Below are 27,833 nucleotides of genomic sequence, written 5' to 3'. Positions count from 1 at the left end.
AGAGGCCATCTTTGATAAACAGAGGCCGCATTGTCTTCCATCAGGACAACGCCAGGCCACACACTTCTTTGGTGACCGCCGTATAGTCCGGACCTTGCACCAAGTGACTATCACCTGTTTTTGTCCATGGCGAACGAGCTAGGTAGTCAGAAGTTAGCCACAAAAGAGGCCTGTGAAAATTGGCTATCCGAGTTTTTTTTGCTAATAAGGAAGCGAGCTTCTATAACAGGGGTATTATGAAGTTGGCATCTCGTTGGGAACAAGTCATCGAACAAAACGGCGCATATTTGACTTAAAACAGATGATTGTAACTAATTTCATGAACAAATGAAAATTCAAAAAAAATACCGCAGGACTTTTTTGACAGCCTAATATTTGTAAGTGGTTGAAAAATCTGGAACGAGAATTATGTCTGAAAACAATCTGATATTATGGTGACGAGTTTTGGTAGAAGTACTAGGAAATTTATATTAAAAGTGAATTGTAAAGAGTCAATTAGAATATGAATCAATGAACAGTTCTGGGATTGGACCCATGATCGTGAGTAAGAAAACGTGAATGTTTGGAGGTATTGATAACAAAAAAATAAATTTTGGGCGAGACGAAGTTTGCCGGGTCAGCTAGTAAGTTTATAAAACTTATACACTTTTTCGGTAAAAATCAAAAAATATGCCAACCATGAAAGAGTTTATGTTTATTTTAAAGATGTTTTTCTACATACACAAGTGAAGTTGACAGGCAATCAAACCGTTCCGTGACGGAACACGATGTGAACATACTTCGAAATCCTCGAAGTCATGCGATTTCTATCCTAATTTAAACGTACATCGTAAGAAATCGTATGAAATGTACTTCGAATACACTGGACACCAATCAATATAACCATAATGTAGCGAATTGAGTCTTTGTTCCGAAATAGTACGATTCAAAATGCATGGAGTTGACACATACGACACAAGACATATTTCTCTCACGGTTTTTTTCCATGAGCACATTTTCCCGAATGGCATCCCAACAGAAGATATCAAAGAACACTCACATCGACTCAATGAACTTTGGAAATTCAATCACCCCTTTCATAAAATAACTATAACAGCATACGTTTTCGCGATGTTGGGCGGATTTTCACTCCCTCCCTCCTCCACCATCGTTTTACCGGCCGAAACCGCATGTGTGGAAAATGACTGTTAAGATATACCACGGAATGCGTGCTTGATGAGAGCGATAAAAAATGACGGGTAAAAAAGCTTACACTCCATCAAGAGCAGAACAGAGAAAAAAACGAGTAGAACCGAGCTGTACATCATATATGTACGAACATAACATCTGTATACTGTATTCACGGGACGTGAATATGAGGTAAAAGCAACGGTTAATGGGATGATAGGGAAAATAGCACTTACTTGGAACAGAGAATGAATGATATTAATGATTGTAGATTGGAATTCAAGGCGATCATGCTAATGCTTATTAAATGGGATTCGGCGAATGATGCCAGAACAATGGAGAATATAAAGCTTTACCGCAATCGCATGAGCAATATAATGGTTTGGTGAACAAAACTAGCAGCACTGTAATCAGGACAAATAAATTGCTTTCACGGATTTAGAACTAGTCAGAATGGAATGCGAGCATGGAGATTGATGACAAAGTTTGCACGAACACATAATGCCTGTTTAAATTATACACAATACACAATAATACCAATTTTAATATGATTTCATTTCGTTTGCCACTTACAAAAGAATTTCGTCGCAACGCATTTTCCTGCGAAACCTGCGTTTATATGCGGTCAAATTAATTCCATTTAAGTCCCACTTTCTTGCCACCACTAGCATACAAAACATCATCTTTCAAACACCTGCAAAGAACAATGATTAGAGAGCACATCCCATTATCTTCTGAGCATACTAATTTTCTTCCGACCTGCCGATAGCACTTCGGTTAGTCTTCAGTCTGGTTAGTGTTTGCCCAACACATCCAATCTCACCGAGAACGAAGAGGGGCAGTTTTGTGTTGCAGAAAAACATCCTTTTTGGAGCCTTCAGCTTTGCAATGATTGGGAACAATTGTTGTATGCGCTCCGATAGGAGCTAGGTTATTTTGTTGTTCTTGTATCGATGTATTAATTGATGAAGCAAATTGTGGTATGTTAAATTATGACCATATGGATAGATGAAAAGAATGGAACCATCCCATGTTCTACTTAACACTTTCACGCTTAACTCCACTCATAACGTTCTGTACAATATCTGTACGGAAACCCGCTTTTTCTTCAGGTCTTCCTCAGATTTGATCTCCGTAGTGCCTGCTTCATAACAGCCCAGTATTTTTCGATAGACCTTAGTTCTGGTGCGTTGGGGGGGGGGGCTCATGTCCTTGGGTACGAAAGTGACCCCGTTGGCTTCGTACCACTTCAGGACATCCCGGCTTCCATTCGACACTCTCGCCCTTCTCCGGAAGGGAGAAGATATTGTAAACGCCGGATCGGCTATATCCGGCAGACACGAAGTGCCTCACGATGTTCAACTTCTTCTCTCCGGTGTGGAGCTGTCAGTTCGAGCAAAGCATTGAGCTCAGGCAATTATTTTTCCAGTTTTACAAATAAATTTTCACTGCTTTACAAAATTCTAGACTAGAATACTGCCTTAATATAGATATATGATGAAAAATAGCTTGCCAAAGTGTAAAAAACGACTGACTACAATACGGCAACTGGTCAACGTTAATGATGAAGTTTTTTGTTTATAGAAAAAAATATAACATATTTTTTAAGATTAATATATAAGTTAAAAAAATTATAGGAGGTTGTGTCCAAGATACGACCGTATTGTGACGTAGAACTACGCTGTTATTTTTTATAAGTCGCTTGTTTTTACCTTCGGATATTATTCTATAATGCTGTGAAATTAGAAACAACTGCTTAGTAGAATAATCTCTGGAACGGTTTTTTCATTGTAGAATCAGTTGACGATAATTTATTGATGATTCATTCTTGCCCTCGCAAAACAATACACTAGCTGATCGTATGTCGCAATTTATTTCATGTCAATGCATTGGAAATTTACCTCGAACGCTATTCCGGTGGCCTTTTTCGCAATTTACATAGACTCGGCTACAGTCGATTATATACATGTTGCACCAGCACCATTATTCCACATCTTATAACTACACCAATATATCTTTGGCACCGCATGGAAACAACAACAACCTTTACAACAATGACAACCGGTGCAAGTATCAAATATCATGCTACATGTTATTTAGTATTGCCTCAAAGGAATCGCACCTCTAGGCATCGTTCGTACAACGTAAACCAAGCGCCAAACAAGCGTTCACCATAGCATGCATACAGAGCCATACATTGGTGGCTTGAAACTACCAGGAATATAAACACTTCTCATCATTTTGCGCTATTCTCAAAAGAAACGCTTCTGTTAATATTACTGGCCTTGAGAAAAGTTGCATTACTTTCTCATGCTTGAGAGAAGCGCAGCTGTCACCCTTAGTGGAGGAAGTTTTGTTACTGGCAAGCAAAACCTAATCACATACAAAATTCCAGAACGACATTTACTTTCTTGGTAACTAAATAAGCGAAATAAACTCTTTTCGTTAATAACAACTTCGAAAATAGTAGCAATGCTTCATTATGATCAATATTAGCGTAAATGCAATCCTAGTTGAAGGCAGTTTTGCGACTGGCACGCGAATCCAAATAACTTGTAACATTCCAGTAAGACATTCAAGATGCTTGGTATTCCCCAAATAATTTTTTTGGCAGACAACCTTAACACCTGCTTCGCCATAACGTCAGTTTAATGCATTGATGCATTCTCAAAGGCACCAACGAAGCCCTTATGATGACGGAAAACAAACAATGTTAACTGCTTGGAAAAAGACTGAATAATGCCACACAGCTTGTACTCTGATGTAACACCCATCGATGCGAATTCGCTGATGAGTTTGTCAAGTGCGACCGCCTTCACCACCAGCGGGAGGAGCTTGATTTTGGTTGCTGCCTGGGTAACTGCGTTTACATTTTCGAACGACGCGCCGAAATCGCCATCGCGTGCCTCATTAGATGACGCTTGTCTCGAAATTTTATTGCCCCTGGCAATGCGTTCGTTTTTTGCATGGCTCGAGCCTGCCTTCCTCTTCTTTTTGCTCATCACACACTACGCGAAGCGTCCAATTTATGACGCGGAAAGAAAAACACACGATACGAATAACGCGAGAAACGAACAGAAAAAATCACACGACGATATCCAAGTTGGATTACCACTGGTGGGGTCCAATCTTAGATCGAAGCGCAGCGAAAGCAAAGTGAACTGGATTGCTCAACAGTCCGATGCCGAATGGATGTTTTTCTCAGCGAGATCCACTGTTTATACTCTAGGCAAGTATTCCCCTTCATTCTTCTACTTTTCCTTTGTTCACGGAGACTTTAAATCCTACGATTTCCCCTCCGTTGGTCGTCGATAAGTTGCTCGTTATTGACAGCTTTGTTCGGGAAAGCACACAAATGGACAGAACAAATGTAGGGGAAAATAGAAACGTTTAAGTTTTTATGAATTTTAACCATTTACAAACCAGGGAATTCTAATGTATAACATATCTAACAAATCTTACGGTATTTCCGATCCGTTTAGTATGTAAATCGCCAAAATCCGTTCACGGCAAAAATAGTTATTAAGGTTAACTTTATTTCATGAAAACGTGACCTGTTTTCTGATTTGGCACCCTTAATGAAAGACGTAGTTCTACGTCAAAAAATATTAAAAAGCATTAAATTGAAATCAAATTGGCATTCGTGCAAAAACCAGTTTAAGATGTTTTCGACCCCAATAGTCTGAGACACGTAGAAGATGTTAATTTTATCTATGGTAAGCTCACTTTATTATTTTATCATTTTATTATTATTATTTTATTTTTCTAACCAAATACTACACTCGAATAGGAAGTACAATAATACACAATAATACTTTATTTCCGTTATTTTTTTAAAGGGGTATTTAATTCAAAAAAATCTCTATGGAACTCTTTTCCATACGAGCTTCTTTTAAACACACTCTGCTATCATATAATTTATCTTCTCTCCAACATTTCATACACTAAAGAAAAAAAAGTGTTCTTCTTCTTTCTTTGTTTTTAAGAGGCTTTAAACTTTGAAGTTCATTCGCCTCTCTACAAAAGTGTTAATCGCACTAAACTGAGCGGATATGCATACCTCTCCGTACTGATTAAGAAGCAGATCAGCCTATCAACCGATAAAAAGTTTGCAGTCTGCGGGAGCTCTTAGAACATCCTCACCGGGGGGCTGCTATAAATGTTGGTAATTTCACAACTTTAATCGTTTATGGTCGGAATTAATTTTACTTGAAAAATCAGTGATGTATAACTTTGTGAGATTATGAAAGATTATCCAGAGATATTTTTATGTAAACTTCAGATAAGAATTTACTAAACCATGCGTTTTAATGCGTTGTTTTCATATAAAAAATATAAGCTATAATTCATATAATATCTTTCGAAACAGTCCCCGAAATGCAGTCAGGTGTTCGCATGTATAAACATAATTAGACATCTTCGACCTTTTGTGTTTCTGTTTGAACATAGAAAACAACGCTCTTTGCCGCAAAACACGGAGTTCTCCATTAAGGGGGAATAGCAGGTATAGTAGGGTATAGGATATAGGGGGTATAGTAGTGTAGAGCAGTGTTGCCACACGTATAGATTTATCTGGAAAGGTACAGACTTTTTCATTATTTTTGATACAGATTCTGTACGTCAAAAAGTACAGATTTTTTCCACGTGTGAAATTTCATTGAACAAAGCAAAATTAAGATACATGACGGGTTTTATGCCGAAGTATCGCTTGGTGCTGCTGATCATACAAGCAGTGTTGCCACGTTATAATCTGTAACAGAGGGGTTAAAAATCTTTCTCATCTGTAATTTTCGTCCAAAAATCTGTACCATCGAAAATATTCGTTGTAGAAATTTAGCGTGAAAAATACTCATTTTTTACTTACAAATACTATATTTACATTTGCAAGTCCTTCGTGTGTTTTATAATGCATATACATGTTTTCGAATCTAGATTGCGTGCTATCATAAATAAAAATTTAAAAAAAATTGCTCCAAGCGGCGTAAAAGTCGTAATGTACCTTAATGTTGCTTTGTTCGAATGTAAGAAATTTCACGCGTGGAAAAAAATTATACCAATCTGTACTTTTGACGTAGGACTACGTCTAACCTTTCAATATAGGGGCCCATTTCAATATTTCGGTGTGAAAAAGTGTTCAGTTTTTGAACGCTAATACCTCCTCAATTAATGAATGGATTTTGGTTCCAAATACACACATTGATAGGAAATATCCTCAGTAATTGTTTATATGCTACGCATTACGGTTTTTCAGCTCATATAAAGTTCGAATTGATGAAAAATTGGAAGAAAGAATTCCCTACTTTCCCATACATTTTGTCTGCGCTCCCGCAGCAAACAGCTATTCATTACAAGCAACCACGGGTACGAGCGAAACGTATGGACAAGGTGAAGGAGGGAGACAAAAAAGAGATTATAAATAAATATAGGCGGTCGCTACAACGTTAACTATATGGCTCTATAAAGTGAGCGATGGTTGGGCTTGGCCACATTCAATCATCAGACGCCAAGCAGGATGGACGATATCTTGGAATTGATTGTCAGCAAAAGAGATATCGCTGCATTTGCCGGGGATGTATGCGGTGAGATGCCGCAAGAGTGAAAGACAGGAGTTTCAATGGGATGTAGAGCAGGAGAGCCTATCGAAGTGTGTTAAAAGCGGTGGAAGCGTCGCACCGGGTGAATGAGTGGCTAATAGCGCTCGATTTGATAAAATGCTGGAGTTTTTAAACGGTTTTATTTAGCTGTGACATATTTGTATGTTTGTATGTAACATCTTTGTCTATGGCGCGGTACCACATTTATTGAAATTTGACCCCTTGATCTGCAATTTGGAACACACCTTTATCCCTGCAGTCATTATAAAACTGCGTATTTCATGATCTTGAGAATCCAAGATGGCGACCGCTACAAAATGGCGGATTACATATTTTCTCAAAGCCCCATCAATATGGGTATCAAATGAAGGACTTGACTAGTAGAACACAGTTATTCATGAGGAGTGCAAAGCCCAATTATATCACGATACCAGACGGTAAATTCCTATTACGATATGCTTGCCATCACCTGTGTGTTCGTTGCCGGCTGAACAATAACTCCTACAACATTTGCACCACACGACATTTGCACGACAAATTTTGATTTTTTCGTATTTGAATCTAAACGATTGAGTGTTTGCTGAGTGCTGAGGTTTTATTTTATCATTTGATTTTTTTCTGTAATTTTGTACATGAAAAGCTGCTCATTCTGGGATCTGTGCTCGATGATATTCGAATAATGGACACCCCCTGGTGTAGTCCTACGTCTCTCCGGTTATGTCCCCGAAATTACCACCCGTCTTATTTAATGAAAATCTATACTCTGTACCGTACAGAATCTGTACCGAAAAAAACGAAAAAATCTGTACCTTTCCAGATAAATCTGAACGTGTGGCAACACTGCATGTAAGTATTTACAATGAAATGATTGATCAGTTTCATAAGGACGGAATTCCTTACAAGGAGCGTCTAAAAGGATTCGTGTCGGACGGTGCGACTTATGTTTTGCACAAGATTACCAGATTGAATCTTTTGTTCCAGGCAGAAAAAGATGAATTCACGGTGCTACATGAAGAGCTGAATGATTTTTATTTGATAATTTTCCTTAATCTCTGCGAGGAATCTTGCGTTGTTTAAATTTGAAGATCATTTGAAAAGCGGCAAAAATTTTTAGGTTGGAATACCAGCAGAAGCATCTATCAGAATGATGGACAGTTAAAGGCAGATCATTTTTAAGTATATTTGTCGCAGTTTTTCGTGGAACTAATCAAGCAAATGAGGAAAAGTTTCGAGTTCAACGCGTGTTCTCTTCTTTTTTTTTTTGAATACGATAGTACGGACCGGAGCAGGTTTTCGGGACGCCATACAAATGAAACACAAATTTCTGCATTACTCGATAATTAATCCAAAAAATGAAACGAAATTTGGCATGTGGAGGTTTTAGGGTACAATAAATGATTATCTAGTGGTTAGATACCCCCCCCCCTCTTAGGGGGACTGCACACAAATGAAACACAAATTTGTGCATTACTCGAGAATTAATCAAGCAAATGAAATCAAATTAGGCATATGAAGGTTTTATGGTGCGATAAATGATTCTATGGTGGTTAGATACTCCTCCCACCTCTCTTAGGGTGGGCTGTCATACAAATGAAACACAAATTTCTGCATAACTCGAAAAATAATCAAGCGAAAAATAATCAATCAAGGGGACACGAAATATTTCTGTGGTGAATAGACACTCCTCCCCCCTCTCTAAGGGGAGAAGAGGGGAGGGGTCTGTCTTTATTCTATCATATTTCCTGTATCATGTATAACATTTATTCCATGTAACGGAGAAACATGTTATTGCAAAAGTGGTTCAAAAATCTTGAACGAGAATTGTGTGTGAAAATAATCTGATATTATAATGATGAGTTTTGGTAGAAGTACTAGGAATTTTTTAGTAAAAGGTAAATTCAACGAGGTCGATTAGAAGATCAATCAATGAACAGTTCTGCGATTGGACTCATGAACTTGCGCTTAGTAAGAAAACGTGAATGTTTGAAGGTATTGATAACAAAAAACAAATTTTGGGCGGGACGAAGTTTGCCGGGTCAGCTAGTAGGTATATAAAAACTGTCGGTAGTTTTAGTGTTAATAAAGGTTTGCCTAAAACGAGGTTTTGTAGTGTTGTTCAGCCGATTGATGAAAGTAGAGGAACACTTTATCGCAAATTTTACCAGGAGTACAAAGTGCTATGCTTACCCATCTCATCAATATATTTTGCCGTTGGTTTTTCCGCGCAGCGAAATATATTTACACAATATAAATCGTAACAGAAGGCATCCAAAAATAGATGAAAGAGACTTTTCCTTTGATACATTACAATAATAATTTGGGTACAATTTGCATCACTGCAGTGTTATTTGATTATCCTTCGAACACGCTTTTTTATCTTGTGATAGAAACAATCATATGACCATGCATGAAACAACAAATTGTTATTGTAATATTGTGTGTTATTAAAACACGTTAGTATGGCTCCCAAGTCCGAAACACTGGTACTATTACATCAAATGTTGCCAGCTCATTCATGCTCATCGCAGCTGTTTGTTGGAAGAAATTTGATGAAAGAACGTAGGCGTTGATGGTGAGAATAGGAAATCGGCTTCAGTGATGGGGCGTAGCGGCATATCAAGGAAACACGGAGCCTCTTTTTATAGGTCATGGTCCTTTTTACGAGATGTTTTGTAGTACAACGAGCCTCGATTGTGTACCGTTCGTCTTGTGTTCGGTTTTGCTGCTCATTTTTATGCACACACTTTTTACATAAATAACGTACCACTTCTCTTGCTACGAGCTTTTTCCGGCGGAGGGTGTGGAAAGGATAAAGCGGATTTATGCTTTCTTTTCACATCGCAAAACTACAGCCAACGTGACTTGTGCCATGCACAGACAATTGTGGGGTGTTATCTCCTTTGGCTTGGAATCTCCAAGCCAAAAGCGTTTTCGTGGTCTTCGCATAAGCTCCCGTCTGTGGTGGCTTTTGGGGCCAGAAATCGAAAGCAGACGGTGAAATCAGGGCAAAAGTTAAATGACTGGAAACTCGAGTGACTTGAGGCTTTGCATGGTTGATACCATTTTGCCAACTCATTCGAATATGTTACTCATCTTGAAGATCAGAGTGAGGTTGGATTTTAGATTGATGGACGGTTTTATGGGGAATAACTGATAATACTTTATGGAACAGTTGAAATGGCGTTCAATAAATCAATTCATGAAACAATATATAGTTCCAACCTTTCAACTGTGCTTCATTCCTGTATCGACTAATAATTGTAATAATAAATTTTTCGATACAACTTTGTCTCGTATATAAATACCAGATATAGAAAGCCAATTCCATTTAAAACATCCATACACATCCTCAGGTCGTAAACACACAGACGACCATCAACGGTTATTTACAAAATCAGCTCACCTCATTCCACGTTTCCGATTCATATCAACTGGATTTTTTTAATGGCAGCAAAAATGCAATAATATGGAAATTACAGTCAGCTGCCGTCATAGGTAAACATCATACAGAATTTCCTCCAAGCAGTTGCTTCCTCCACATGGCAGAAGCAGCTAATAAAGTTGTTTACGTGGAGTCAAATAAAGTATATATTAATGCGTGTAGATAAATCATTGGTAAAGCAGCTGCCAGTCTGTTTCGGTTATCTCGCTCGAAAAATTACTACTGCAAGTATGCCGAGCGTCAGTTGCTTGTTATATTTTAAAATTGTAAAGATTGAATATTAGTGAGAACAACTTGAGATGATGAACAGATGCGAGAAAAATTATCCACTTTACGAAACACAAAGCATCAAAGGAACTATGAACAAAAAAACGAAAACAAGCAATTTACAATCTGGGAAACGGCAAATGTTAGCCAATAAATATATTGAGTTGGGGAAAAAGGAATCCATTATTTTTTACGATACATTCAAAATTTTATTTAAAATGCTTCAGGTTGTCCGATTTAGGTTAAATAGGCACCGTTTTGTTGAAATTTTTTTGCCATTTTGAAGGTAGCTTCATAATGCCATTCTTATAGAAGTTTCGGTCCTCAAAACAAAATTCACAATCTTTTTAATCTGAGAAAATGGTGATAATCGCTTGGTGCCAGGTCCGGATTACATGATGGATGCATTGAAACTTCTCAACCAAGCTCCCGGAGTTTCTATCGAGTCGCTAAAGACGTGTGTGGCCTTGACCACGATCATTTTCACACAATATTGTCATTCGTGGCCCATTTATCATCCCCAGTCACTATTCGGTTTAAGAAATTTCATTCCGTTTGGCCGAGGCTTCGCAGATGGAAATTCGATCCATTATGTTTTTTTTTTGACGTAGGATTACGTCTTACAATAAGGGTGTCAAATCAGAAAACAGGTCACGTTTTTATGAAATAAAGTTAACATTAATAGCTATTTTTTGCTGCTAACGGATTTTAACGATTTGCATACCAATCGAATCGGAAATTTTCTAAGATTTGTTTGATATGCTATACATTGCAATCACATAGTCTGTATATGGTTTAAATTGATGTAAATTGGAATCATTCCCATTTTCCCATACATTTGTTCTGTCCATTTGTGTGCTTTCCCGAACAGAGCTATCAATAACGGGCAACTTACGCAGCCGCTAGAATAGAAACAACAAAGGGGGATAGCGAAAAGAGAATATTTACGAAGTAAACTCCACACTTGCATAGTAAGTAAATTGACGCTAGTGTAAATATATTTCATCTCTTCTGTGGAAAATTCTCAGAAACTTTCTGTGCCCGAAATAACAAAGGTCGATTATTCTGCTCGTTTTGTGTTCTATGTTTTCCCTCGAGCTGCGAACGCTACCCAGATTCCTATATTTTCGAGCAGTTATGGACACCATGTCGGCCGAGCGACGAAAAGTGCTACAAAAGTGCTGGAATATTACCTCACCTTGCCTCCCGCAGGCAACAATGTCTATAGTTTCAGCTATAATTCTACAAGATAACTTGAACAGAGCGATCACTGTAGCTTTGCTTTCTCTCTTTCTCGCTAAGCTGTCATTCAAAACACGAAAGCGAGTGCTACATTTAAAAACAAAACATTGAAGCAGTGGTTGAATGGTTGCAACAGTAAAAGGTAATTTCCCAAATCAAATGACTTGCTAACACGGTAGGCTTATATTTTCATTATTCTCAAAAGTAAACTTCATCTTATTTCAGCTGTTGCGGCACAAATGTCATTCACCAAACCCGTCCTGGAGAACATGCAGCTGGAACACTAGTGATTGAAGAATGATTAGCGAGGATGTGAATAAGATGAAACGATTAATTACGATATATTACGGCTAAACTGAGGAGGATAAATAGAATGGTATTACTAGCGAAGACGATAGAAGATTAGGCTTTAAAATTTATTTTATCTCAGCTGTTGCTGCCGCACTTTCTCCCTCATTATAACGTATGAAAATCCCGGCCGGTGATGTTAACGAATTGAATGAGGAGGATGCTTCGAATGATGATGGTATTACCAGAGTTGAATGATCAGCTTATCGTCTTATCGTCTTATGCGTTTAATAAAATGATTATAAAGAACGCTTTTCTGCACTTTTTATTTTAATTTTCTAGAACACAAACAAAGCTATAATAAGATTCAAGCAGTGCTGCGATCGGTCGACGTGGTGCCAGATTGGCACATCCTTGGCTCATAATTGGTTGTCGAATACGAAGGGTAGGTCGACAAAATCATTGCAAAATGGCACGATATCGGCATCGTTGTCGACACCATTTGTTGGGACCGATTCGACACAACAATGTAGAGTGGGTAGCGAATATTTCACATAAAGTGTGTTTCGATGTTTCATTTTTATCGCTGCAACTGTGTGCATCTGTTACATGCGCGTTACGAATGGCGATGTACGGAAGATGTCTCTCGTTGAATACTCAGTGCATTGCGTGCATTGATTACGACATATAACCAATTAGTGTATTGTTCTCGCAAATGCAAGAAAGAATCGTTGCTTCTCGGAATGATTCTATAAAAACACAAAATCCATTAAAACTTTTCACGGTTCCCGGAACTTTTCACTAAAGAGTTAATATAGAATTTCGACGTATTCGCAAATAATATCCGAAATGATAATCCAACAAATTAAAACAAAAAGATTGCGTAGTCCTACGTCCTAAGCGGTCGTGTTTCGGATACAACCCCTCCATTTTTTGCTGTTAATTGGTGTGGCACTTTAACATCGTGCTTTTTTTGCGAATCCAGCTTTGCGCAATTGATTCCAAACTATTTTATGGTCGATCTTTAGATCCTGAGCGATGTTGATAGGATGCTACTGCCATACCGGTTAAGTTCGGTTTTTTCTGTGATTGATTCGACTTTTTTTTTTAACTTCAATTTTATTGTTGCATTCGATTCCGTCCTAGCTTCGGTTGGGTATATACAAAAATTTAAAATTCCATTGTTAACACCCTGTAACTCACAACTGAATGGAACAAAAATTGCAAAGGATTTTTAGTGTAAAATGTTGCCTGTACAACGAGCATAAATTTGACCGATAATATACGAGATATCGACCACTACAGCCATCTACCCAGAAAATAATGGATTTCTTTTTCCCCAACCTAATACAGGTCGGACTCGATTATCCGGAGTATTGTTTTTTTTCACTCCGAATAATCGAATCCTCCGGATAATCGAGTCATAAAAAAAATATTTTCTCTCGGTTAACGTAATATAATTATGATTTGCACTTATTTATTAAATGGTTTTATCTAGGTTGACCCGTTTGTATGTTTGTGACTTTGTAACTTTGTAACTTTGTAACTTTGTCTGTAGCGCTGTACCACATTAATAGAAATTTAACCCCCTTCCTGTTGACCGTTTGATCTGAAATTTGGAACACATCTTTATCTATGGTGTCATTATAAAACTGCGTATTCCATGAAAATCCAAGATTGCGGCCGCTACAAAACGGCGGATTATGTACATATTTTCTCAAAATCCCATCAACATGAGTTTTCCCAAAACCCCATCAATATGGGTATCGAATGAAAGGGCCTGACCAGTAGAACACAATTATTTATGGAAAATGTAAATCGAAGATGGCGACCGCTACAAAATGGCGAATTACAGATTTTCTCAAAACTCCATCAATATGTATATCGAATGAAAGGGATTGACTAGTAGAACACAGTTATTTATGAAAAATGTAAATCCAAGATGGCGGCCACTACAAAATGGCGGATTACACATTCTCAGAACCCCATCAATATATATATATATATATATATATATATATATATATATATATATATATATATATATATATATATATATATATATATATATATATATATATATATATATATATATATATATATATATATATATATATATATATATATATATATATATATATATATATATATATATATATATATATATATATATATATATCAAATAAAAGGGGTTGTCTAGTAGAATACAGTTATTTATGAAAAATGCAAATCCAAAATGGCGCCATATATATTTTTATATATATATTTTTTTTTCAAAACCTCATCAACCAAAAAAAAAGTCTCGACTAGTAGAACATAGCAGATCATGAAAATTCCAATTCCAAGATGGCCGCAGTCTCCAAACAACTAATTACGGTGGCGGTTATGGAATACGTAGTTTTATAATGACAGTAGAATTAAAGGTGTCTTCCAAATTTCAGATCAATCAGTTAACAGGAACGGGGTCAACTTATATGTAGCGAAGGCAAAATATTCAGACATATTCAATATGCAACCCGCAAAATTGGTGCAAAATTTATTCTCCGCTTTCTTCTGTTTGCCCTATACATAATACATTGCTTGTCACTAATTTGCAAACAAAAATTACAAAACAAAATTAACTCTTTCGCTTCAACGTAATTCAAAGTTCTAAGCAGAACTGGCGAATTATTTGTTAGCAGCGATGACATCTTTTCGGGTTCTTCTCTTCGACGCTCGATGCTCCAACAAACGAAAAAAGTTCCGCACATATGTATTTGTGTGTGGCGGCTGTCAATGCCTCAAGCCTTTTCGATTATGGTGTTTTCTTGGTCGCCTTCTTAGTGGTACAATTCCCTTTTGGCCTTAGAGGGAATCTTAAACAAACTCGACGTACCAATGCCGTTTGTTTGCACAAACAGGCTCTTGGTGACACCGTTCATCAGCGCTTTCATGATGAACGAAGTTAGCTTCGCCACAACAGCGATAACATGCTCCAATCGCAATCGCAATTATAACTGAGTTTATTTACGAGCGGGCACTCGCTTACATACATATTTGTGTGATTTAAATAGCCTGTTTTGAAAGCAATGTATAAGCTATTGAAACAAGTTTTTGAATCAACAGGTAACAAGCATATAACGCGTAGATATTTTATCTTTCGAATGAAGCGTTTATCATACCATTTCGTCCAGATGTTTAGAATTTATTTATTTTTATTTTGAGAGAGTTGATCACTGGGACTGGCAATTACAAAGTAAGAAAATAAAAAATATGTGGCATTCTTCGGCATTGATCAAATGTGTTAAAAAACTTGTCGAATTTCTTAGTATTTTCGTTTTTATATAAATAAAAATGAAAGGCCAACTGTGTTTTTTTTTATCCCATCTGTTTATTTTATTAGGCTCATTTAACAATTCAGCTGGAACAGAGCCGAATTCATCCATGTACAATTTTATCCTACGATAATTTCGTTGTATATTACACAGTAGCCATTTAGGCGTAAGAGCATTCCTATCTTATCGTAAATTACACAATGTCGACTTTTTCGGCGTAAGGATATCTCTATTGTTCGAATGATCACAGTTGGACCATACACAGTGGGGCTGTTGAGGCTTCTATTGTTGTGTTATTAATAGCACCTATTACCGATACAGTAGACCGTATGAGGAGTGAAAGGCTGGCATTACCATCACATGATGATTGTAGACGTAGACGTAGAAACTAGAACAACACACAAAGTTGATCAATTGAGGGTCCTGAGTTATGAGCTCATGATCGTTCGCTTAGTAGCGGACACGCAACCAATTAAGCTACGAAGACCCCCAGCCAAATATGTTGGTAAGCGCAAAACCCGATGATGGAGTGGTCCGGTTTGAGCTGGCTTTATTTTGTTGTATTCGTTTCGGCCCGTCGATCAATTTTATGTTCTAGTTGAAATTTTGGCAAAGCTTCGAGAGAAAGTTCGAAAAAAAATCAATTCCCATGTGTTCTACAATGACACCGTTGTTAGCCCCGTTGGATTTCACGTTTGCGGAATAGAGCTTCGTGTTTCGTTGATGTGAAGCAAAAATGGCAATAGATTCTCAGGTGGAATATCGTGCTTTGAAAATAAAAATTATGAATGAAAATTTACTTTTCTGTATCAAACATGTATTCCATGTAATGGAGAAACATGTTATTTGCAAATAAATCAAGAATCCTGAGCTAATACTTTGTCTGAAAATGAATTTATATTAGGTTTGGGGAAAAAGTAATCTATTATTTTCTCGATAGCTGGCCTTAGTGATCAATATCTCGCGTAATATCGATCATACCATTTCAAGTACACGCGCGTTCATACTAAAAAAATCTGTTGCTGTTTTTTGTTTGTTCAATTCAGTTGTGAGTTACAGGGTGTTAACATTGGAGATCAACAAAGAGAAAATTCGGTACATTTTACACTTTTTCTGCGAAAACGCAAGCCTGGCCGCTGAAATTGTGAATGGTGTTTATGGTGCCGATAATGCAACAGTAAAATACGTACAACTTAATTAATTTTTCTTTTTTTATTATTTTTATTTTGATGTAATACACTAAATTAAGATCTCTACTGTCAACAAATGGACTGTTTGAAGCTAGCGATTGACCAGAAACGTTCAGAATTGGCCGACAGAAGAGGTGTTGTGTTCCATCAGGACAACGCAAGGATACATAATTCCGAGTTTGATTGGGATGTTTTAATGCATTCACCATATAGTCTGGACCAGCGGCGTAGTGAGGGTAGACAGCGCTCCCGATAAACTATGCAAATGGCTCCCCAAAAAAATACCACTTTATACGATTTTTTCACTAAATTTGAGTTTCTGATATTTTGAGAAAGCTACTCCCTTATAGCAAAGTTCACTTTGAACAGTTTATCCGTATTTAGAAGGCTAGGAAAAATCATTACCAGCTTCGCTTATTCTCTAGTCAAATCTTTGCCTTGGGTGCTTTAACTGGAGCAAAATGATCCTTAATTGCATTTAAATCGAGATCATTCGATTCATTTTCGATCGAAAAAATTGCCAAGCCATTGAGTCGGTCTTGGTTCATTTTAGAACGCAGATAATTTTCAATCAATTTACGATTGCTGAAACTGTGTTCGCACGATGCGCGGTCTGTGCCATTTTTCCTTTTTTTTTATTTGAAAAGTGCTCATTCTGCCTGAAAACTCATTATTATCTTCGACACTTCACTAACTCGTAAAACGTAGTTCAATGGCGTGCCGTTTATTTTGTATCCACCGTGAAGTGTATTCGAGAATCAGGCCCAAAGTGTGTTTCAGTTAGAATTTGGTCGCTTATTTTTATTCACTTCATCGCCCCTAGTTGTCACATCGAGAAACTATTGACAGCGTTTTGATCCGGGTGGTTTGTTTGTTCAGTAGTACAGAATTCGTTAAGATTGAAGGATACATCCAAAAGTTATCGACGATGGAACGCGAAAGGCGAAAAAAAAATTCGCACAATCACATTGAGAACCCGACGTGGTCGGGAGGAAATATTGCAAAATTCCTCAAATTTCCAAAATCGACTGTAAATACCGTACTCAAACGTTACAGGGGGACGTCGATCACCGATGGAACTTTTTGAAGGTGAAAGAAATGGTGCTTGAAAATCGTCATACCAGCTTAAGAGAGATGTCTAGTTAATTTGGCATTGCATATGGAACGGCACAGCATTTTGTTTGGGTATGAGATGCGTGGAAGCCAGGCTCGTTCCGAAGGACCTGAATTTCGTACAAAAACACCATCAATCCGAATAATTTGCAACCGGTCGAATTAGGGATTTGTACATGGTACACTTCGTACGGGGTCGGTGTTACTCGTTAGACGAAAGAATAAGGCGGGTTCCGTATAAATAATATTGTATTCACAAAATTAAAAATTTCCTGCAGACAACAATTCATATTATTCCCTGAAACAACTTCATTTCTAATTCACTTACGTTTAGTTTCCTTATTCTCTCCTTCTGTCTCTATTTTTCTCCTCTTCATAATTTGTTATAATCGTTGCATTCAAATTCAATAATAATATAATTTTCTTCAGGTAATGGATAGTAATTGCAAAATCGTGACAATGATATTTTTTCACCTTGACGTTTCAATCTCTCCCAATGGCTGCACGATCCAGATTGCTTCGATGAGGAGCGCCGACCGATAGGGATGTGACACTCCCCCCACGTACGCCAGGCTCATGGCTTACTGGTTCTTCGCGACGAACATCCAAAACAGCGATCTTCGTAGCAGGACGCTCATAAATTCCACTTTTTGTCTGAACCGTTGCTGACCTCACCTGTCCGTCTTTCCCTTGGTTTACACTGACTATCCTTCCTTTAGGCCAACAGTTGCGAGGCAATTCCGGGTCGATCACAATAACAACATCATTAATTTCTATTGATTTTACTGTGTTGAACCACTTAGTTCTTCTCGTGAGTTCCGGGAGGTAATCCCTAACCCATCTTCGCCAAAAAATATTTGCTTCCACCTGTGACGCCCGCCAGGACCGCCGCAACACAACAGCGCTATCGTCTAGACATGTCCCAGGTTTTAATCCACTTGATGAGCCTAAGATGAAATGATTCGGCGTTAAGACTGGTGCGTCAGGATCATCTACCGGTACGTGGGTTAATGGACGGGAATTGATCAGATTCTCTATCTCCGCTAATAAATTCCGAAGAGTTTCATCGCTAGGATTGCGCCCAGGTTTCATCTGTTGTAAGTTAATTTTCACAGTCTGCACCAATCGTTCCCAGGAACCCCCCATGTGTGGGGATGCTGGTGGAAGAAATTCCCATTCGGTTTGTGGACTTACTATCTCCTGGATTATTTTATTTTGATCTATTTCCTTAAGTGCCGCTTTGAGCTCCTTGTTGGCCGCTGTAAAATTGGTGCCCCGATCACTGTATATTTTAATCGGAACTCCTCGCCTCGCCATGAAATTTCTCAACGCTTTAATACAAGAGTCCGCGTCCATCGAATGTGCAATTTCTAAATGCACTGCTCTAATGGTCAGGCAGGTTATAAGTACACCCCAACGCTTCTCAATTCTGCGTCCAACCGCTACAGAAAGTGGACCGAAATAATCTATCCCGATAAAGGAGAAAGGTCTTGTGAATGCCGCCAACCTACCTCTCGGGAGGTCGCCCATAGGAGGTGGTTGTGGTGATGCACGCTGGTTTTTGCACAATTGGCAATTTGCTCTGACTTTCCGATACAGCACCCGTAGCTTCTGAATTCGAAAAACCTGTCTCAGCTCGTTCAGCACGGTTTCATGATTACGATGATGGTAACGGCAGTGGTAGTCATTAACTATTAATTTAGTGATGTGATGATCCTTTGGTAGAATAACTGGATTTCGGGCATCGGTGCTAGCATATTCACAAGCGTGGATCCTTCCGTGCATTCGCATAACGTTTTGGTTGTCGAGGAATGGATTCAAATTGAAGATAGAACTTGATTTGGGTATTCTTTTTTCAGTTGTGTCAGTGTTGAACAGAATAGCTGTTTCGTCAGGAAAAGATTCGCTTTGTGTTTGTCGATATAGAAGATTGGAAGCGCATCGTAGTTCATCGTTGGTTAATGGACCTATCTTTCTGTTTTTGCCTCTGGCTTTATAGCGCAAGTTTTCTACAAATCGCAGAACCGTAGCTACTATGCGCATCAATCGATGCCAACTGGAGAATTTATCCACTTGTATCAATGGCTCCTGCACCACATTGTGGTAAAGTAGGTGTGCCCGCAGTTCTTCCGTGGTAGAGATAGTGTTGAATGGTTCCGTAGGCCAAGCGTGCTTTGCTTGCCATAAGAAATTAGGACCCCTTATCCATCTACTGTCGCTTCTGATATTCAGCTGTCGCTTCCACTTGGTGGCTTCATCCGCTACATTGTCTTTGGAGCAAACCCATTTTCAACAACTGGCATCTGTTGTTTCCAATATTTAGCTTACTCGCCACCCTACATATACAGAGTACTGACGATGATCTGAACGTATCCAACATAGGACATCGCGGGCATCGGTCCAATAAAACTTCTCCGTGATATTAAATGTTAAAGCCTTAGAGATGGTATTCGCCAGTCTCGCACCTATCATAGCGCTTTGCAGCTCAAGACGTGGGATGGAAACGAATTTTAATGGCGCTACTCTTGACTTCGCTCCAACTATCATACACTCCACAGTGTTACCCTGCTCAAAACGCAATTACACAACCGCTGCGTAGCCTAATTCACTTGCGTCAACAAACGTGTGAAGCTGGACTATGATTGGTGAACTTATCGTCGTCATGTAACGGTAACATCGAGGTATACTAACTTCTTTTACTTTAGCAAGGACCTGCAGCCATTGGTCCCACTTGTCGTGTATGCTATTTGGGATTTCGTCATCCCAGCCTATTGCAGATCTCCACACTTCTTGAAACAATATTTTGAGGATGATAAGGACATTCGATATTAAGCCCAACGGGTCAAATATGGACATTAACATACGTAGGACTTCCCGTTTTGTTGGTTTACGTTCTCCTGCTAGTAGATCAGCATCGTGTTTCCTCGACAATTTATATGTGAAGTTATCTGTGGCAGTGCACCACCACATTCCGAGCACTTTTTCAGTGGCCATCTCTGCTCCGATATGAAGACTTTTCTCGTCGGTTTTCTTTTCCTCAAGTGCATGGAGAACTGTAGAAGAATTAGAAATCCAGTTTCTTATATCGAAACCTCCCTGTGCATGAATATGGCGAACCTCACACGCTAGTTGAATGGCTTCTTCCTCGGTTTCAACACTCACCAACATGTCGTCCACGTAGTGCCGCTTGGTAATCGCCTCAACAGCCCTGGGAAAAAGTACAGCATATTTCTCCGCATTAAGGTTTTGACATATTGGGCACAGCTTGGCGAACAGTCATCACTTGTGCCACATTCGTGCTCGGTTGCTCGTCTTCCGGATCCTTCCACAGGAATAGTTGGAAACTCTGATCTGCTTTTGCAATTAATACTTGTAAAAACATTTCTCTTATGTCGCCGCTGAGTCCCACTTTATTTTCTCGGAATTTGTACAAAACGACATCGAGAGGAATCACCTGGTCAGGGCCCTTTAAAAGCATTGAGTTCAATGATATACCTCTGGTTTCGGCAGCGCAATCCCACACGATTCTCACCTTATTCGGTTTATTGGGGTTGAATACGGGAAATATTGGGATGTACCACACTGGTTGCGTTTCTATCTTCAATTCTTCATCTTTCGTAAGCTTTCGTATGTAGCCTTTTCTTCGATAATCGTCAATTTGCGCTCTTAGAACTGCGGCTAACGCTGGTTCTCTTTTCATCCTAGCTTTTAAACAGTAGAATCGTCGTAAAGCAACTGGTTTGCTGTTTGGCAGACGGAATTTGTCGTATTTCCACAGTAGATGTGTTTCATAATGTCCATTGTCCGTCTGGACAATTCTTTTCAAGATTTGAAGCGCTCTCTGATCTTCTTTCGATGTTAGAGCTACCGCGGGTTTTGTGATACCAATCCCTTCTAACGATAAATATTCCTGCACTGAATGTTCTAACGTGTCAACGTTTCCTAGAAGGCACGGACATGTGTGAACGGTATGGGGCCCGACAAACGTGTCGTGTTTTTCTGAACCTCCGTGAACGACCCATCCAAGTCGGGTTTTCGTGGCCACTGGTTCATACATTTCTCCCTCTAGCCCCTTTAGAGCATAGCTGAGATTAGCGTTATCTATTCCTATTAAGAGACGGGGTTGCACATTCTCGTAGGACTCCATTGGTATTCCACGCAAATGTTTGTATTGAGCTGCGAGCTTTTCCGCGTCAACAGTTTGATGAAATAAATCTAAGCTTGACACTGTATGCACTCCTTGAAGGCGATATTGCTTATGGTTTGTTCCTGTTCCGGATATCTGGATGTCTAACATCATCGATTCATTCTCCACGCGACATTTATTTCCTGTCCATTTTAGGCATAACGGTTCCCGTTTCCCATTAAGGTTCAACTCTGTCGCTAGAGCAGCATCAATCAATGTGAGCGAAGAGCCATCGTCGAGAAAGGCGAAGGTTTTAAAATGTTTTTCCGAACCGTAGACGATAACTGGCATGACTCGAAACATCCCTTTGTTGGTGATATTTTGATGTATGTTGCATTCACGCTCAAGTGAGTTCGTTACGACGGAATCTGCATCTTTTTCGGACGTTCTGGGATCAGCACGTAGGTAGTTGTGAAGAAGGTGGTGATGCTTAAATGTACATCCTTTCATTCCACATTCCTTTTGAAGTTTGCACATCCCTTTGTGTTTTTTGAGGCATTTCCTGCACAAACCTAAATCTTTCACCATGGCCCACTGGGAATTGTATTCTAGCCCCACGAATCGTTGGCATTTATCGATACTGGGGCAGCTAAACTTACAAACGAGGCACACTCTATCCACAGAATTCTGTTTCACTGGTAGCGGAGACTGAGGAACAACTGTAACGCTTTCATCCTCCTCATCTTCAACGTGAGTATTCAGGAACGACAGATTCTTCTTCCCAATTCGGTTTGTTTTAGATTCAGTAGACATTTGTGCAAACGGACAGACAGTTTCAGCGAGCTCATACAACCATACGGAAAAAATGGATAAATTTACACTTGAAAAATTTCGTCGATGCCTAGCCCAATCCAGCTTTATAGATGGTGGAAGCTTTTCTACAAGGTCCCTAAAGAGTGCAATATTGTATGTATACTCGTCCAGATGGCAAGCTTCGATCGTTGCACATAGATTTTGTACGGCAAGAGCGAACTCGATAATAGTTTCCAATCTATCAACTTTAGGAGCCGGTGTTAAACTAATCTTCATCATTAAATTTTGTACGATGGCTTCTGGGTTTCCATACAGCATCTTGAGAGTTGAGATTACAACCGGAACGTTTGAGGGATGCATTAACATGCATTTCACTGCGTCGTATGCCTTCCCTTTTAGACACCTCTGCAAACGCACTAGATTTTCTTCTTGTGTATATCCACACATACTGGTTGTGGTAGTGAATGTGGAAGAAAACAATGGCCATTCTTCTGGTGTTCCATTGAATATCGGAAGCTCGCGCGATACAGCCTGACGAGCGGCGATCTGATTAAGCGTTAAGTTACTTGCGTTATCTCCTGGGAGGGATTGTCTTGAAGTGATTTGGTGCGGAAAATTGGACTCTGCTAACTGTTGATTATCAATAAATGATTCATCATCTTGTATTTTCATTCGTCTTATTTCCGGAACAAATTTTGGTTCGATTTGCTGAGTGAATAGACCTTGTTGTCGAAATGCGGGCGTTGTGATTCGTTGTAGGCACGATTCTTGTTGGTTTTGTTGAGAATTCGGTTGCACGTTGCGTGGGTTCCGCAGAATGAACTTCGGTTGACCTTGTCCTTGTTGCATGATAGGCGGCGGAAAGATTGATTCTACCTTCGGTTGGCGAGGTTGCGTTACTTGATGAACAGGAACACGATTGATATCAATTTCATCTTCTAACCACCTACTAACTTTTTCACCCATCTCTTCTTCCTCAGATTCTATCACTGACGACGTCTCACTGGCAATCTCCTTCAGCAATTCGTACCGTTTATGAAGATATTCCCGCTTTTTCGCTTCTTCACTTTCTTGTAACTTCCTCTCTTCATCAAGCATTTGTAGTTCCAACTGCAACTGTTTTCGCCTCGTTGACTTCTTCGATGTTTCCGAGTGCTGGCATGCGTTTTCCCTGAAACCTTGCTTCTTGTCGTTTCGGGAATGGTGCTTTGACAGTTCTAACGGCATGTTCGAATTTAATACGGGTAGCGGTTCAGTTGCCAAATGTGGAGCAGAAACATTCGTGGAGGTATTGTTCTTTGCTTCCTTATTTGTTTGACAGTGGCTGCAGCACTAATCATGGTGTGCGATCTCTTGGTTGACTCCTACGCACTTGAAGTGGTACCAGTCATCACAATCATCACACTGGACCATATCAGTATCGTCCTCATCCATACAAGCTTTGCAGTGACGAACATTACTTTCATCGCCTTCGTTACCATGACGACGGCTTTCGCAGAGAGCGGCCTTGCTTCTAGTCTTGATTGGTGTTCTACCAAGCATCTTCCGTCAGATTTAAACGAAATTTTTAATGTTACTCGTTAGACGAAAGAATAAGGCGGGTTCCGTATAATTAATATTGTATTCACAAAATTAAAAATTTCCTGCAGACAACAATTCATATTATTCCCTGAAACAACTTCATTTCTAATTCACTTACGTTTAGTTTCCTTATTCTCTCCTTCTGTCTCTATTTTTCTCCGCTTCATAATTTGTTATAATCGTTGCATTCAAATTCAATAATAATATAATTTTCTTCAGGTAATGGATAGTAATGGCAAAATCGTGACAATGATATTTTTTCACCTTGACGTTTCAATCTCTCCCAATGGCTGCACGATCCAGATTGCTTCGATGAGGAGCGCCGACCGATAGGGATGTGACAGTCGGAGTTTGTTGGACTTCAAGGATTTGCGGAGCCCATAGTAGGCACGACTTCCATTGACAATGCGTCTTCGAATTTCACGGCTGTTGTTGTTGTCAGTTGTTATCAACGAGCCAAGGTAGACAAATTCCTCTACCACCTCGAGCTCGTCGCCGTCGATCACAACACTACTACCAAGAAGAACTCTGTTGCGATCAGTCCCTCCAGCTAGCATGTATTTAGACTTAGACGCATTGATCCCAAGCCCAATCAGCCCTGCTTCGTGTTTCAGTCGGGTATACAAGTCGGCTACCGTCGCATGTGTTCTTCCGATTATGTCCACGTCGTCGGCGAAGCAGATAAACTGACTAGACTTGTTGAAAATCGTGCCCCGCATGTTGAAGCCCGCTCTCCGCATAACACCTTCCAGCGCCACGTTGAAGAGCAGACAGGAGATTCCATCGCCTTGTCGAAGTCCCCTGTGAGTCTCAAATGATTCCGACAGCTCACCTGAGATCCGCACACTGCACCGCGCACCGTTCATCGTTGCCTGAATCAGTCTTGTCAGCTTTCGGGGAAAGCCGTGTTCGTCCATGATCCTCCATAGCTGTCGTCGGTCGATTGTATCATATGCGGCCTTGAAGTCGACGAAGATGTGGTGTGTAGGAACCTGATACTCGCGGCACTTTTGGAGGATCTGCCGCAGTGTAAAAATCTGGTCCGTCGTTGAGCAACCGGGCATGAATCCGGCCTGATAACTTCCCACAAATCTACTTACTATTGGCGATAGGCGGCGGAAGAGGATCTGAGACAAAATTTTGTAGGCACCATTCAGGATTGTGATGGCACGATAGTTCCCACAATCCAACTTGTCGCCTTTTTTATAGATGGGGCAGATTACCCCGTCCTTCCACTCCTCCGGTAGCTGTTCTGTGTCCCAGATCCTGACTATCAACCGGTGCATACACTCTACGAGTTTTCTCAGACCTCCCTTGAAGAGCTCCGCTACGAGTCCATCCTTACCAGCTGCTTTGTGGTTCTTGAGCTGATTAATGGCCTCCTTAACTTCACCCATCGTCGGGGGTGGTACGTCGTCGTTGTTCATTGCACCGGTGTAGTCCTCCTCAACGCCGTCTAGGTCTCCTGTCTGCGCGCTGTTCAGGTGTTCATCGTAGTGCTGCCTCCACCTTTCGATCAACTCGCGTTCGTTCGTCAAGATGCCTCCTTCCTTGTTTCTGCATATTTCGGCCCGCGGCACAAAGCCTTTGTGCGAGGCGTTTAGTTTCTTGAAGAACTTCCGCGATTCTCGAGAACGATAAAGCAGCTCCATCTCCTCACACTCTTTCTCTTCCAGGCGGCGCTTTTTTTCCCGAAAGAGATGTGTTTGCTGCCTTCGTTTCAGTCTGTATCGTTCCACGTTTTGTCGAGTCGCTCGTTGCAGCATGGCTGCGCGTGCTGCATCCTTCTCGTTCAGGAGCGCTCGGCACTCGTCGTCAAACCATTCGTTCCGTTGTCCTCGTTGTTCATACCCGATGACGGTCTCTGCTGTGCTGCTAATTGCTGATTTTAAGGAGTTCCAGCATTCATCGAGGGGAACAGCGTCTACCCCCGGTAACGCAGCTTCAAGACGCTGCGAATATGTTGCAGCAACGTTCGGCTCCTGTAGTCGTCGTAGGTGGTACCGTGGTGAGCGCTGGTGTCTTATGTTATTGACGACTGACAGTTTAGAACGCAGTTTGACCATCACCAGGTAGTGGTCTGAATCGATGTTAGCGCCACGATAGGTTCTGACGTCGATGATATCCGAGAAGTGCCGACCGTCGATCAAAACGTGGTCAATTTGTGTTTCTGTTTGCTGTGGTGATCTCCAGGTGTAACGGTATTGGAGGCTGTGCTGGAAGAAGGTGCTACGTATGGCCATGTTCTTGGAGGCAGCGAAGTCGATAAGTCTTAGGCCGTTTTCGTTGGTTCGCTGATGGGCGCTGAACCTACCAATTACCGGTCTGAATTCCTCCTCCTGGCCAACCTGAGCGTTCAAATCACCGATGACGATTTTGATGTCGTGTTTTGGGCAGCGATCGTACGCTCTAGCTGCGCGTAGAATTCTTCTTTATCGTCATCGGTGCTAGTTAGATGGGGGCTGTGGACGTTGATAATGCTGATATTGAAGAAGTGGCCTCTCATCCTCAATCTGCACATTCTTTCATTGATCGGCCACCAACCAATCACCAGTTTTTGCATCTCCCCCATCACGATGAAAGCTGTACCCAGCTCGTGTGTGTTGCCGCAGCTCTGATAGATGGTATATCCACCATGGAACGATCGCACCATCGAACCTTTCCAGCACACCTCCTGCAGCGCTACGATGTTGAAATTGCGGGCTCTTAATATTTCCGAAAGAATTCGGGTACTCGCAAGAAAATTGAGAGACTTGCAGTTCCATGTTCCGAGTTTCCAATCTCTAGTCCGTGTTCTTTGCGTAGGTCTAGTCCGATTGTGCTGTCTCGAATTTCTTTGTGAATTTTCCTGTGCGTTTTATTTTTACGGATGGCTTGCAGGGCCTGCACCAACCCCCTGTCTCGCCGGAGGACCGTCGTGCACAGCTCTTTTTAGAGTCCCCGCTGGCACGAAGACAGTGATCAGCCGCCCCTAACATGGGGATCAGACGCTGTTTTGAGCCGCACCTCCATGGTGAACAGACGCTCGGATAGGCCCCCTTCCCTGTCAGCATACGACCAAGATCCCACCGGGGTTGGTTACCCGATCTTCACTATGGTTACTCGTACCCCAGCCGGTACCACGGGGAGGTAGGGATAGGAGTTACTGGACAGGAAGCTAAGGACCACGAATGGGGTCTATTTTATGCCTGCATGTACGCGAAGTACCGATGGTACGCTTAGTCCAGTCATTTACCAACCATGTGTGTTGCTTCAGATGAATCGTATTATGAAAGTGTGGGGTTTAACTGGGATGTATGAACGAGTTCCTCAATTTGGGGATGTGATACGGAGTGAAAGTAACAGAAAACTACACAACGTTTTACGTCAAGCTTACGTCTCGGACTGGCTGTCGAGCAGAGTCCGGGTCGTCATTTTATTCCGATTTCTGTTTCCTGCTTTCTTCACTTATCTTACATAACTTACAGTCTAAAGTCAGACTCTCGAGGGAAAGAACTAAAACGCCTAACATGTGTCGCAAACGGAATTGTAAATAAGGAAAAAGACGTTACACAGTAGGGCGCTGCCGATGTTTAACATTTATGGCTAGCAGCCGTGCGGAAACATAAACACGTGGTGTTACAGCATAATGTGTTTTGCGTTTATGGCTTAATGAATAATAAAACAGAACCGTCGGTCGCTAAAGCGTTCTCGTGA

General features: G+C 40.3%; 2 protein-coding genes across 4 annotated transcripts in view; one reads left to right on the top strand and one right to left on the bottom strand.

The window, feature by feature from the left end:
• The window catches only part of LOC129762280 (monocarboxylate transporter 12-like), a 660,562-nt gene that overhangs the window by 3,941 nt on the left and 628,788 nt on the right, over window positions 1-27,833 (top strand). The window lies entirely within an intron of this gene.
• Window positions 18,101-20,785, bottom strand: LOC129761396 (uncharacterized). Its single transcript, XM_055759116.1, has 4 exons — window positions 20,740-20,785; window positions 20,482-20,670; window positions 19,129-19,887; window positions 18,101-19,083 (listed from the first exon to the last, which is right to left on the bottom strand). Exons 1-4 carry the CDS (start codon window positions 20,783-20,785, stop codon window positions 18,101-18,103), a joined length of 1,977 nt encoding a protein of 658 aa, XP_055615091.1.

Source organism: Toxorhynchites rutilus, chromosome 1, assembly GCF_029784135.1.
Source record: "Toxorhynchites rutilus septentrionalis strain SRP chromosome 1, ASM2978413v1, whole genome shotgun sequence".
NCBI classification, from domain to species: domain Eukaryota; kingdom Metazoa; phylum Arthropoda; class Insecta; order Diptera; family Culicidae; genus Toxorhynchites; species Toxorhynchites rutilus.
This window is presented reverse-complemented; position numbering and strand designations above follow the sequence as displayed.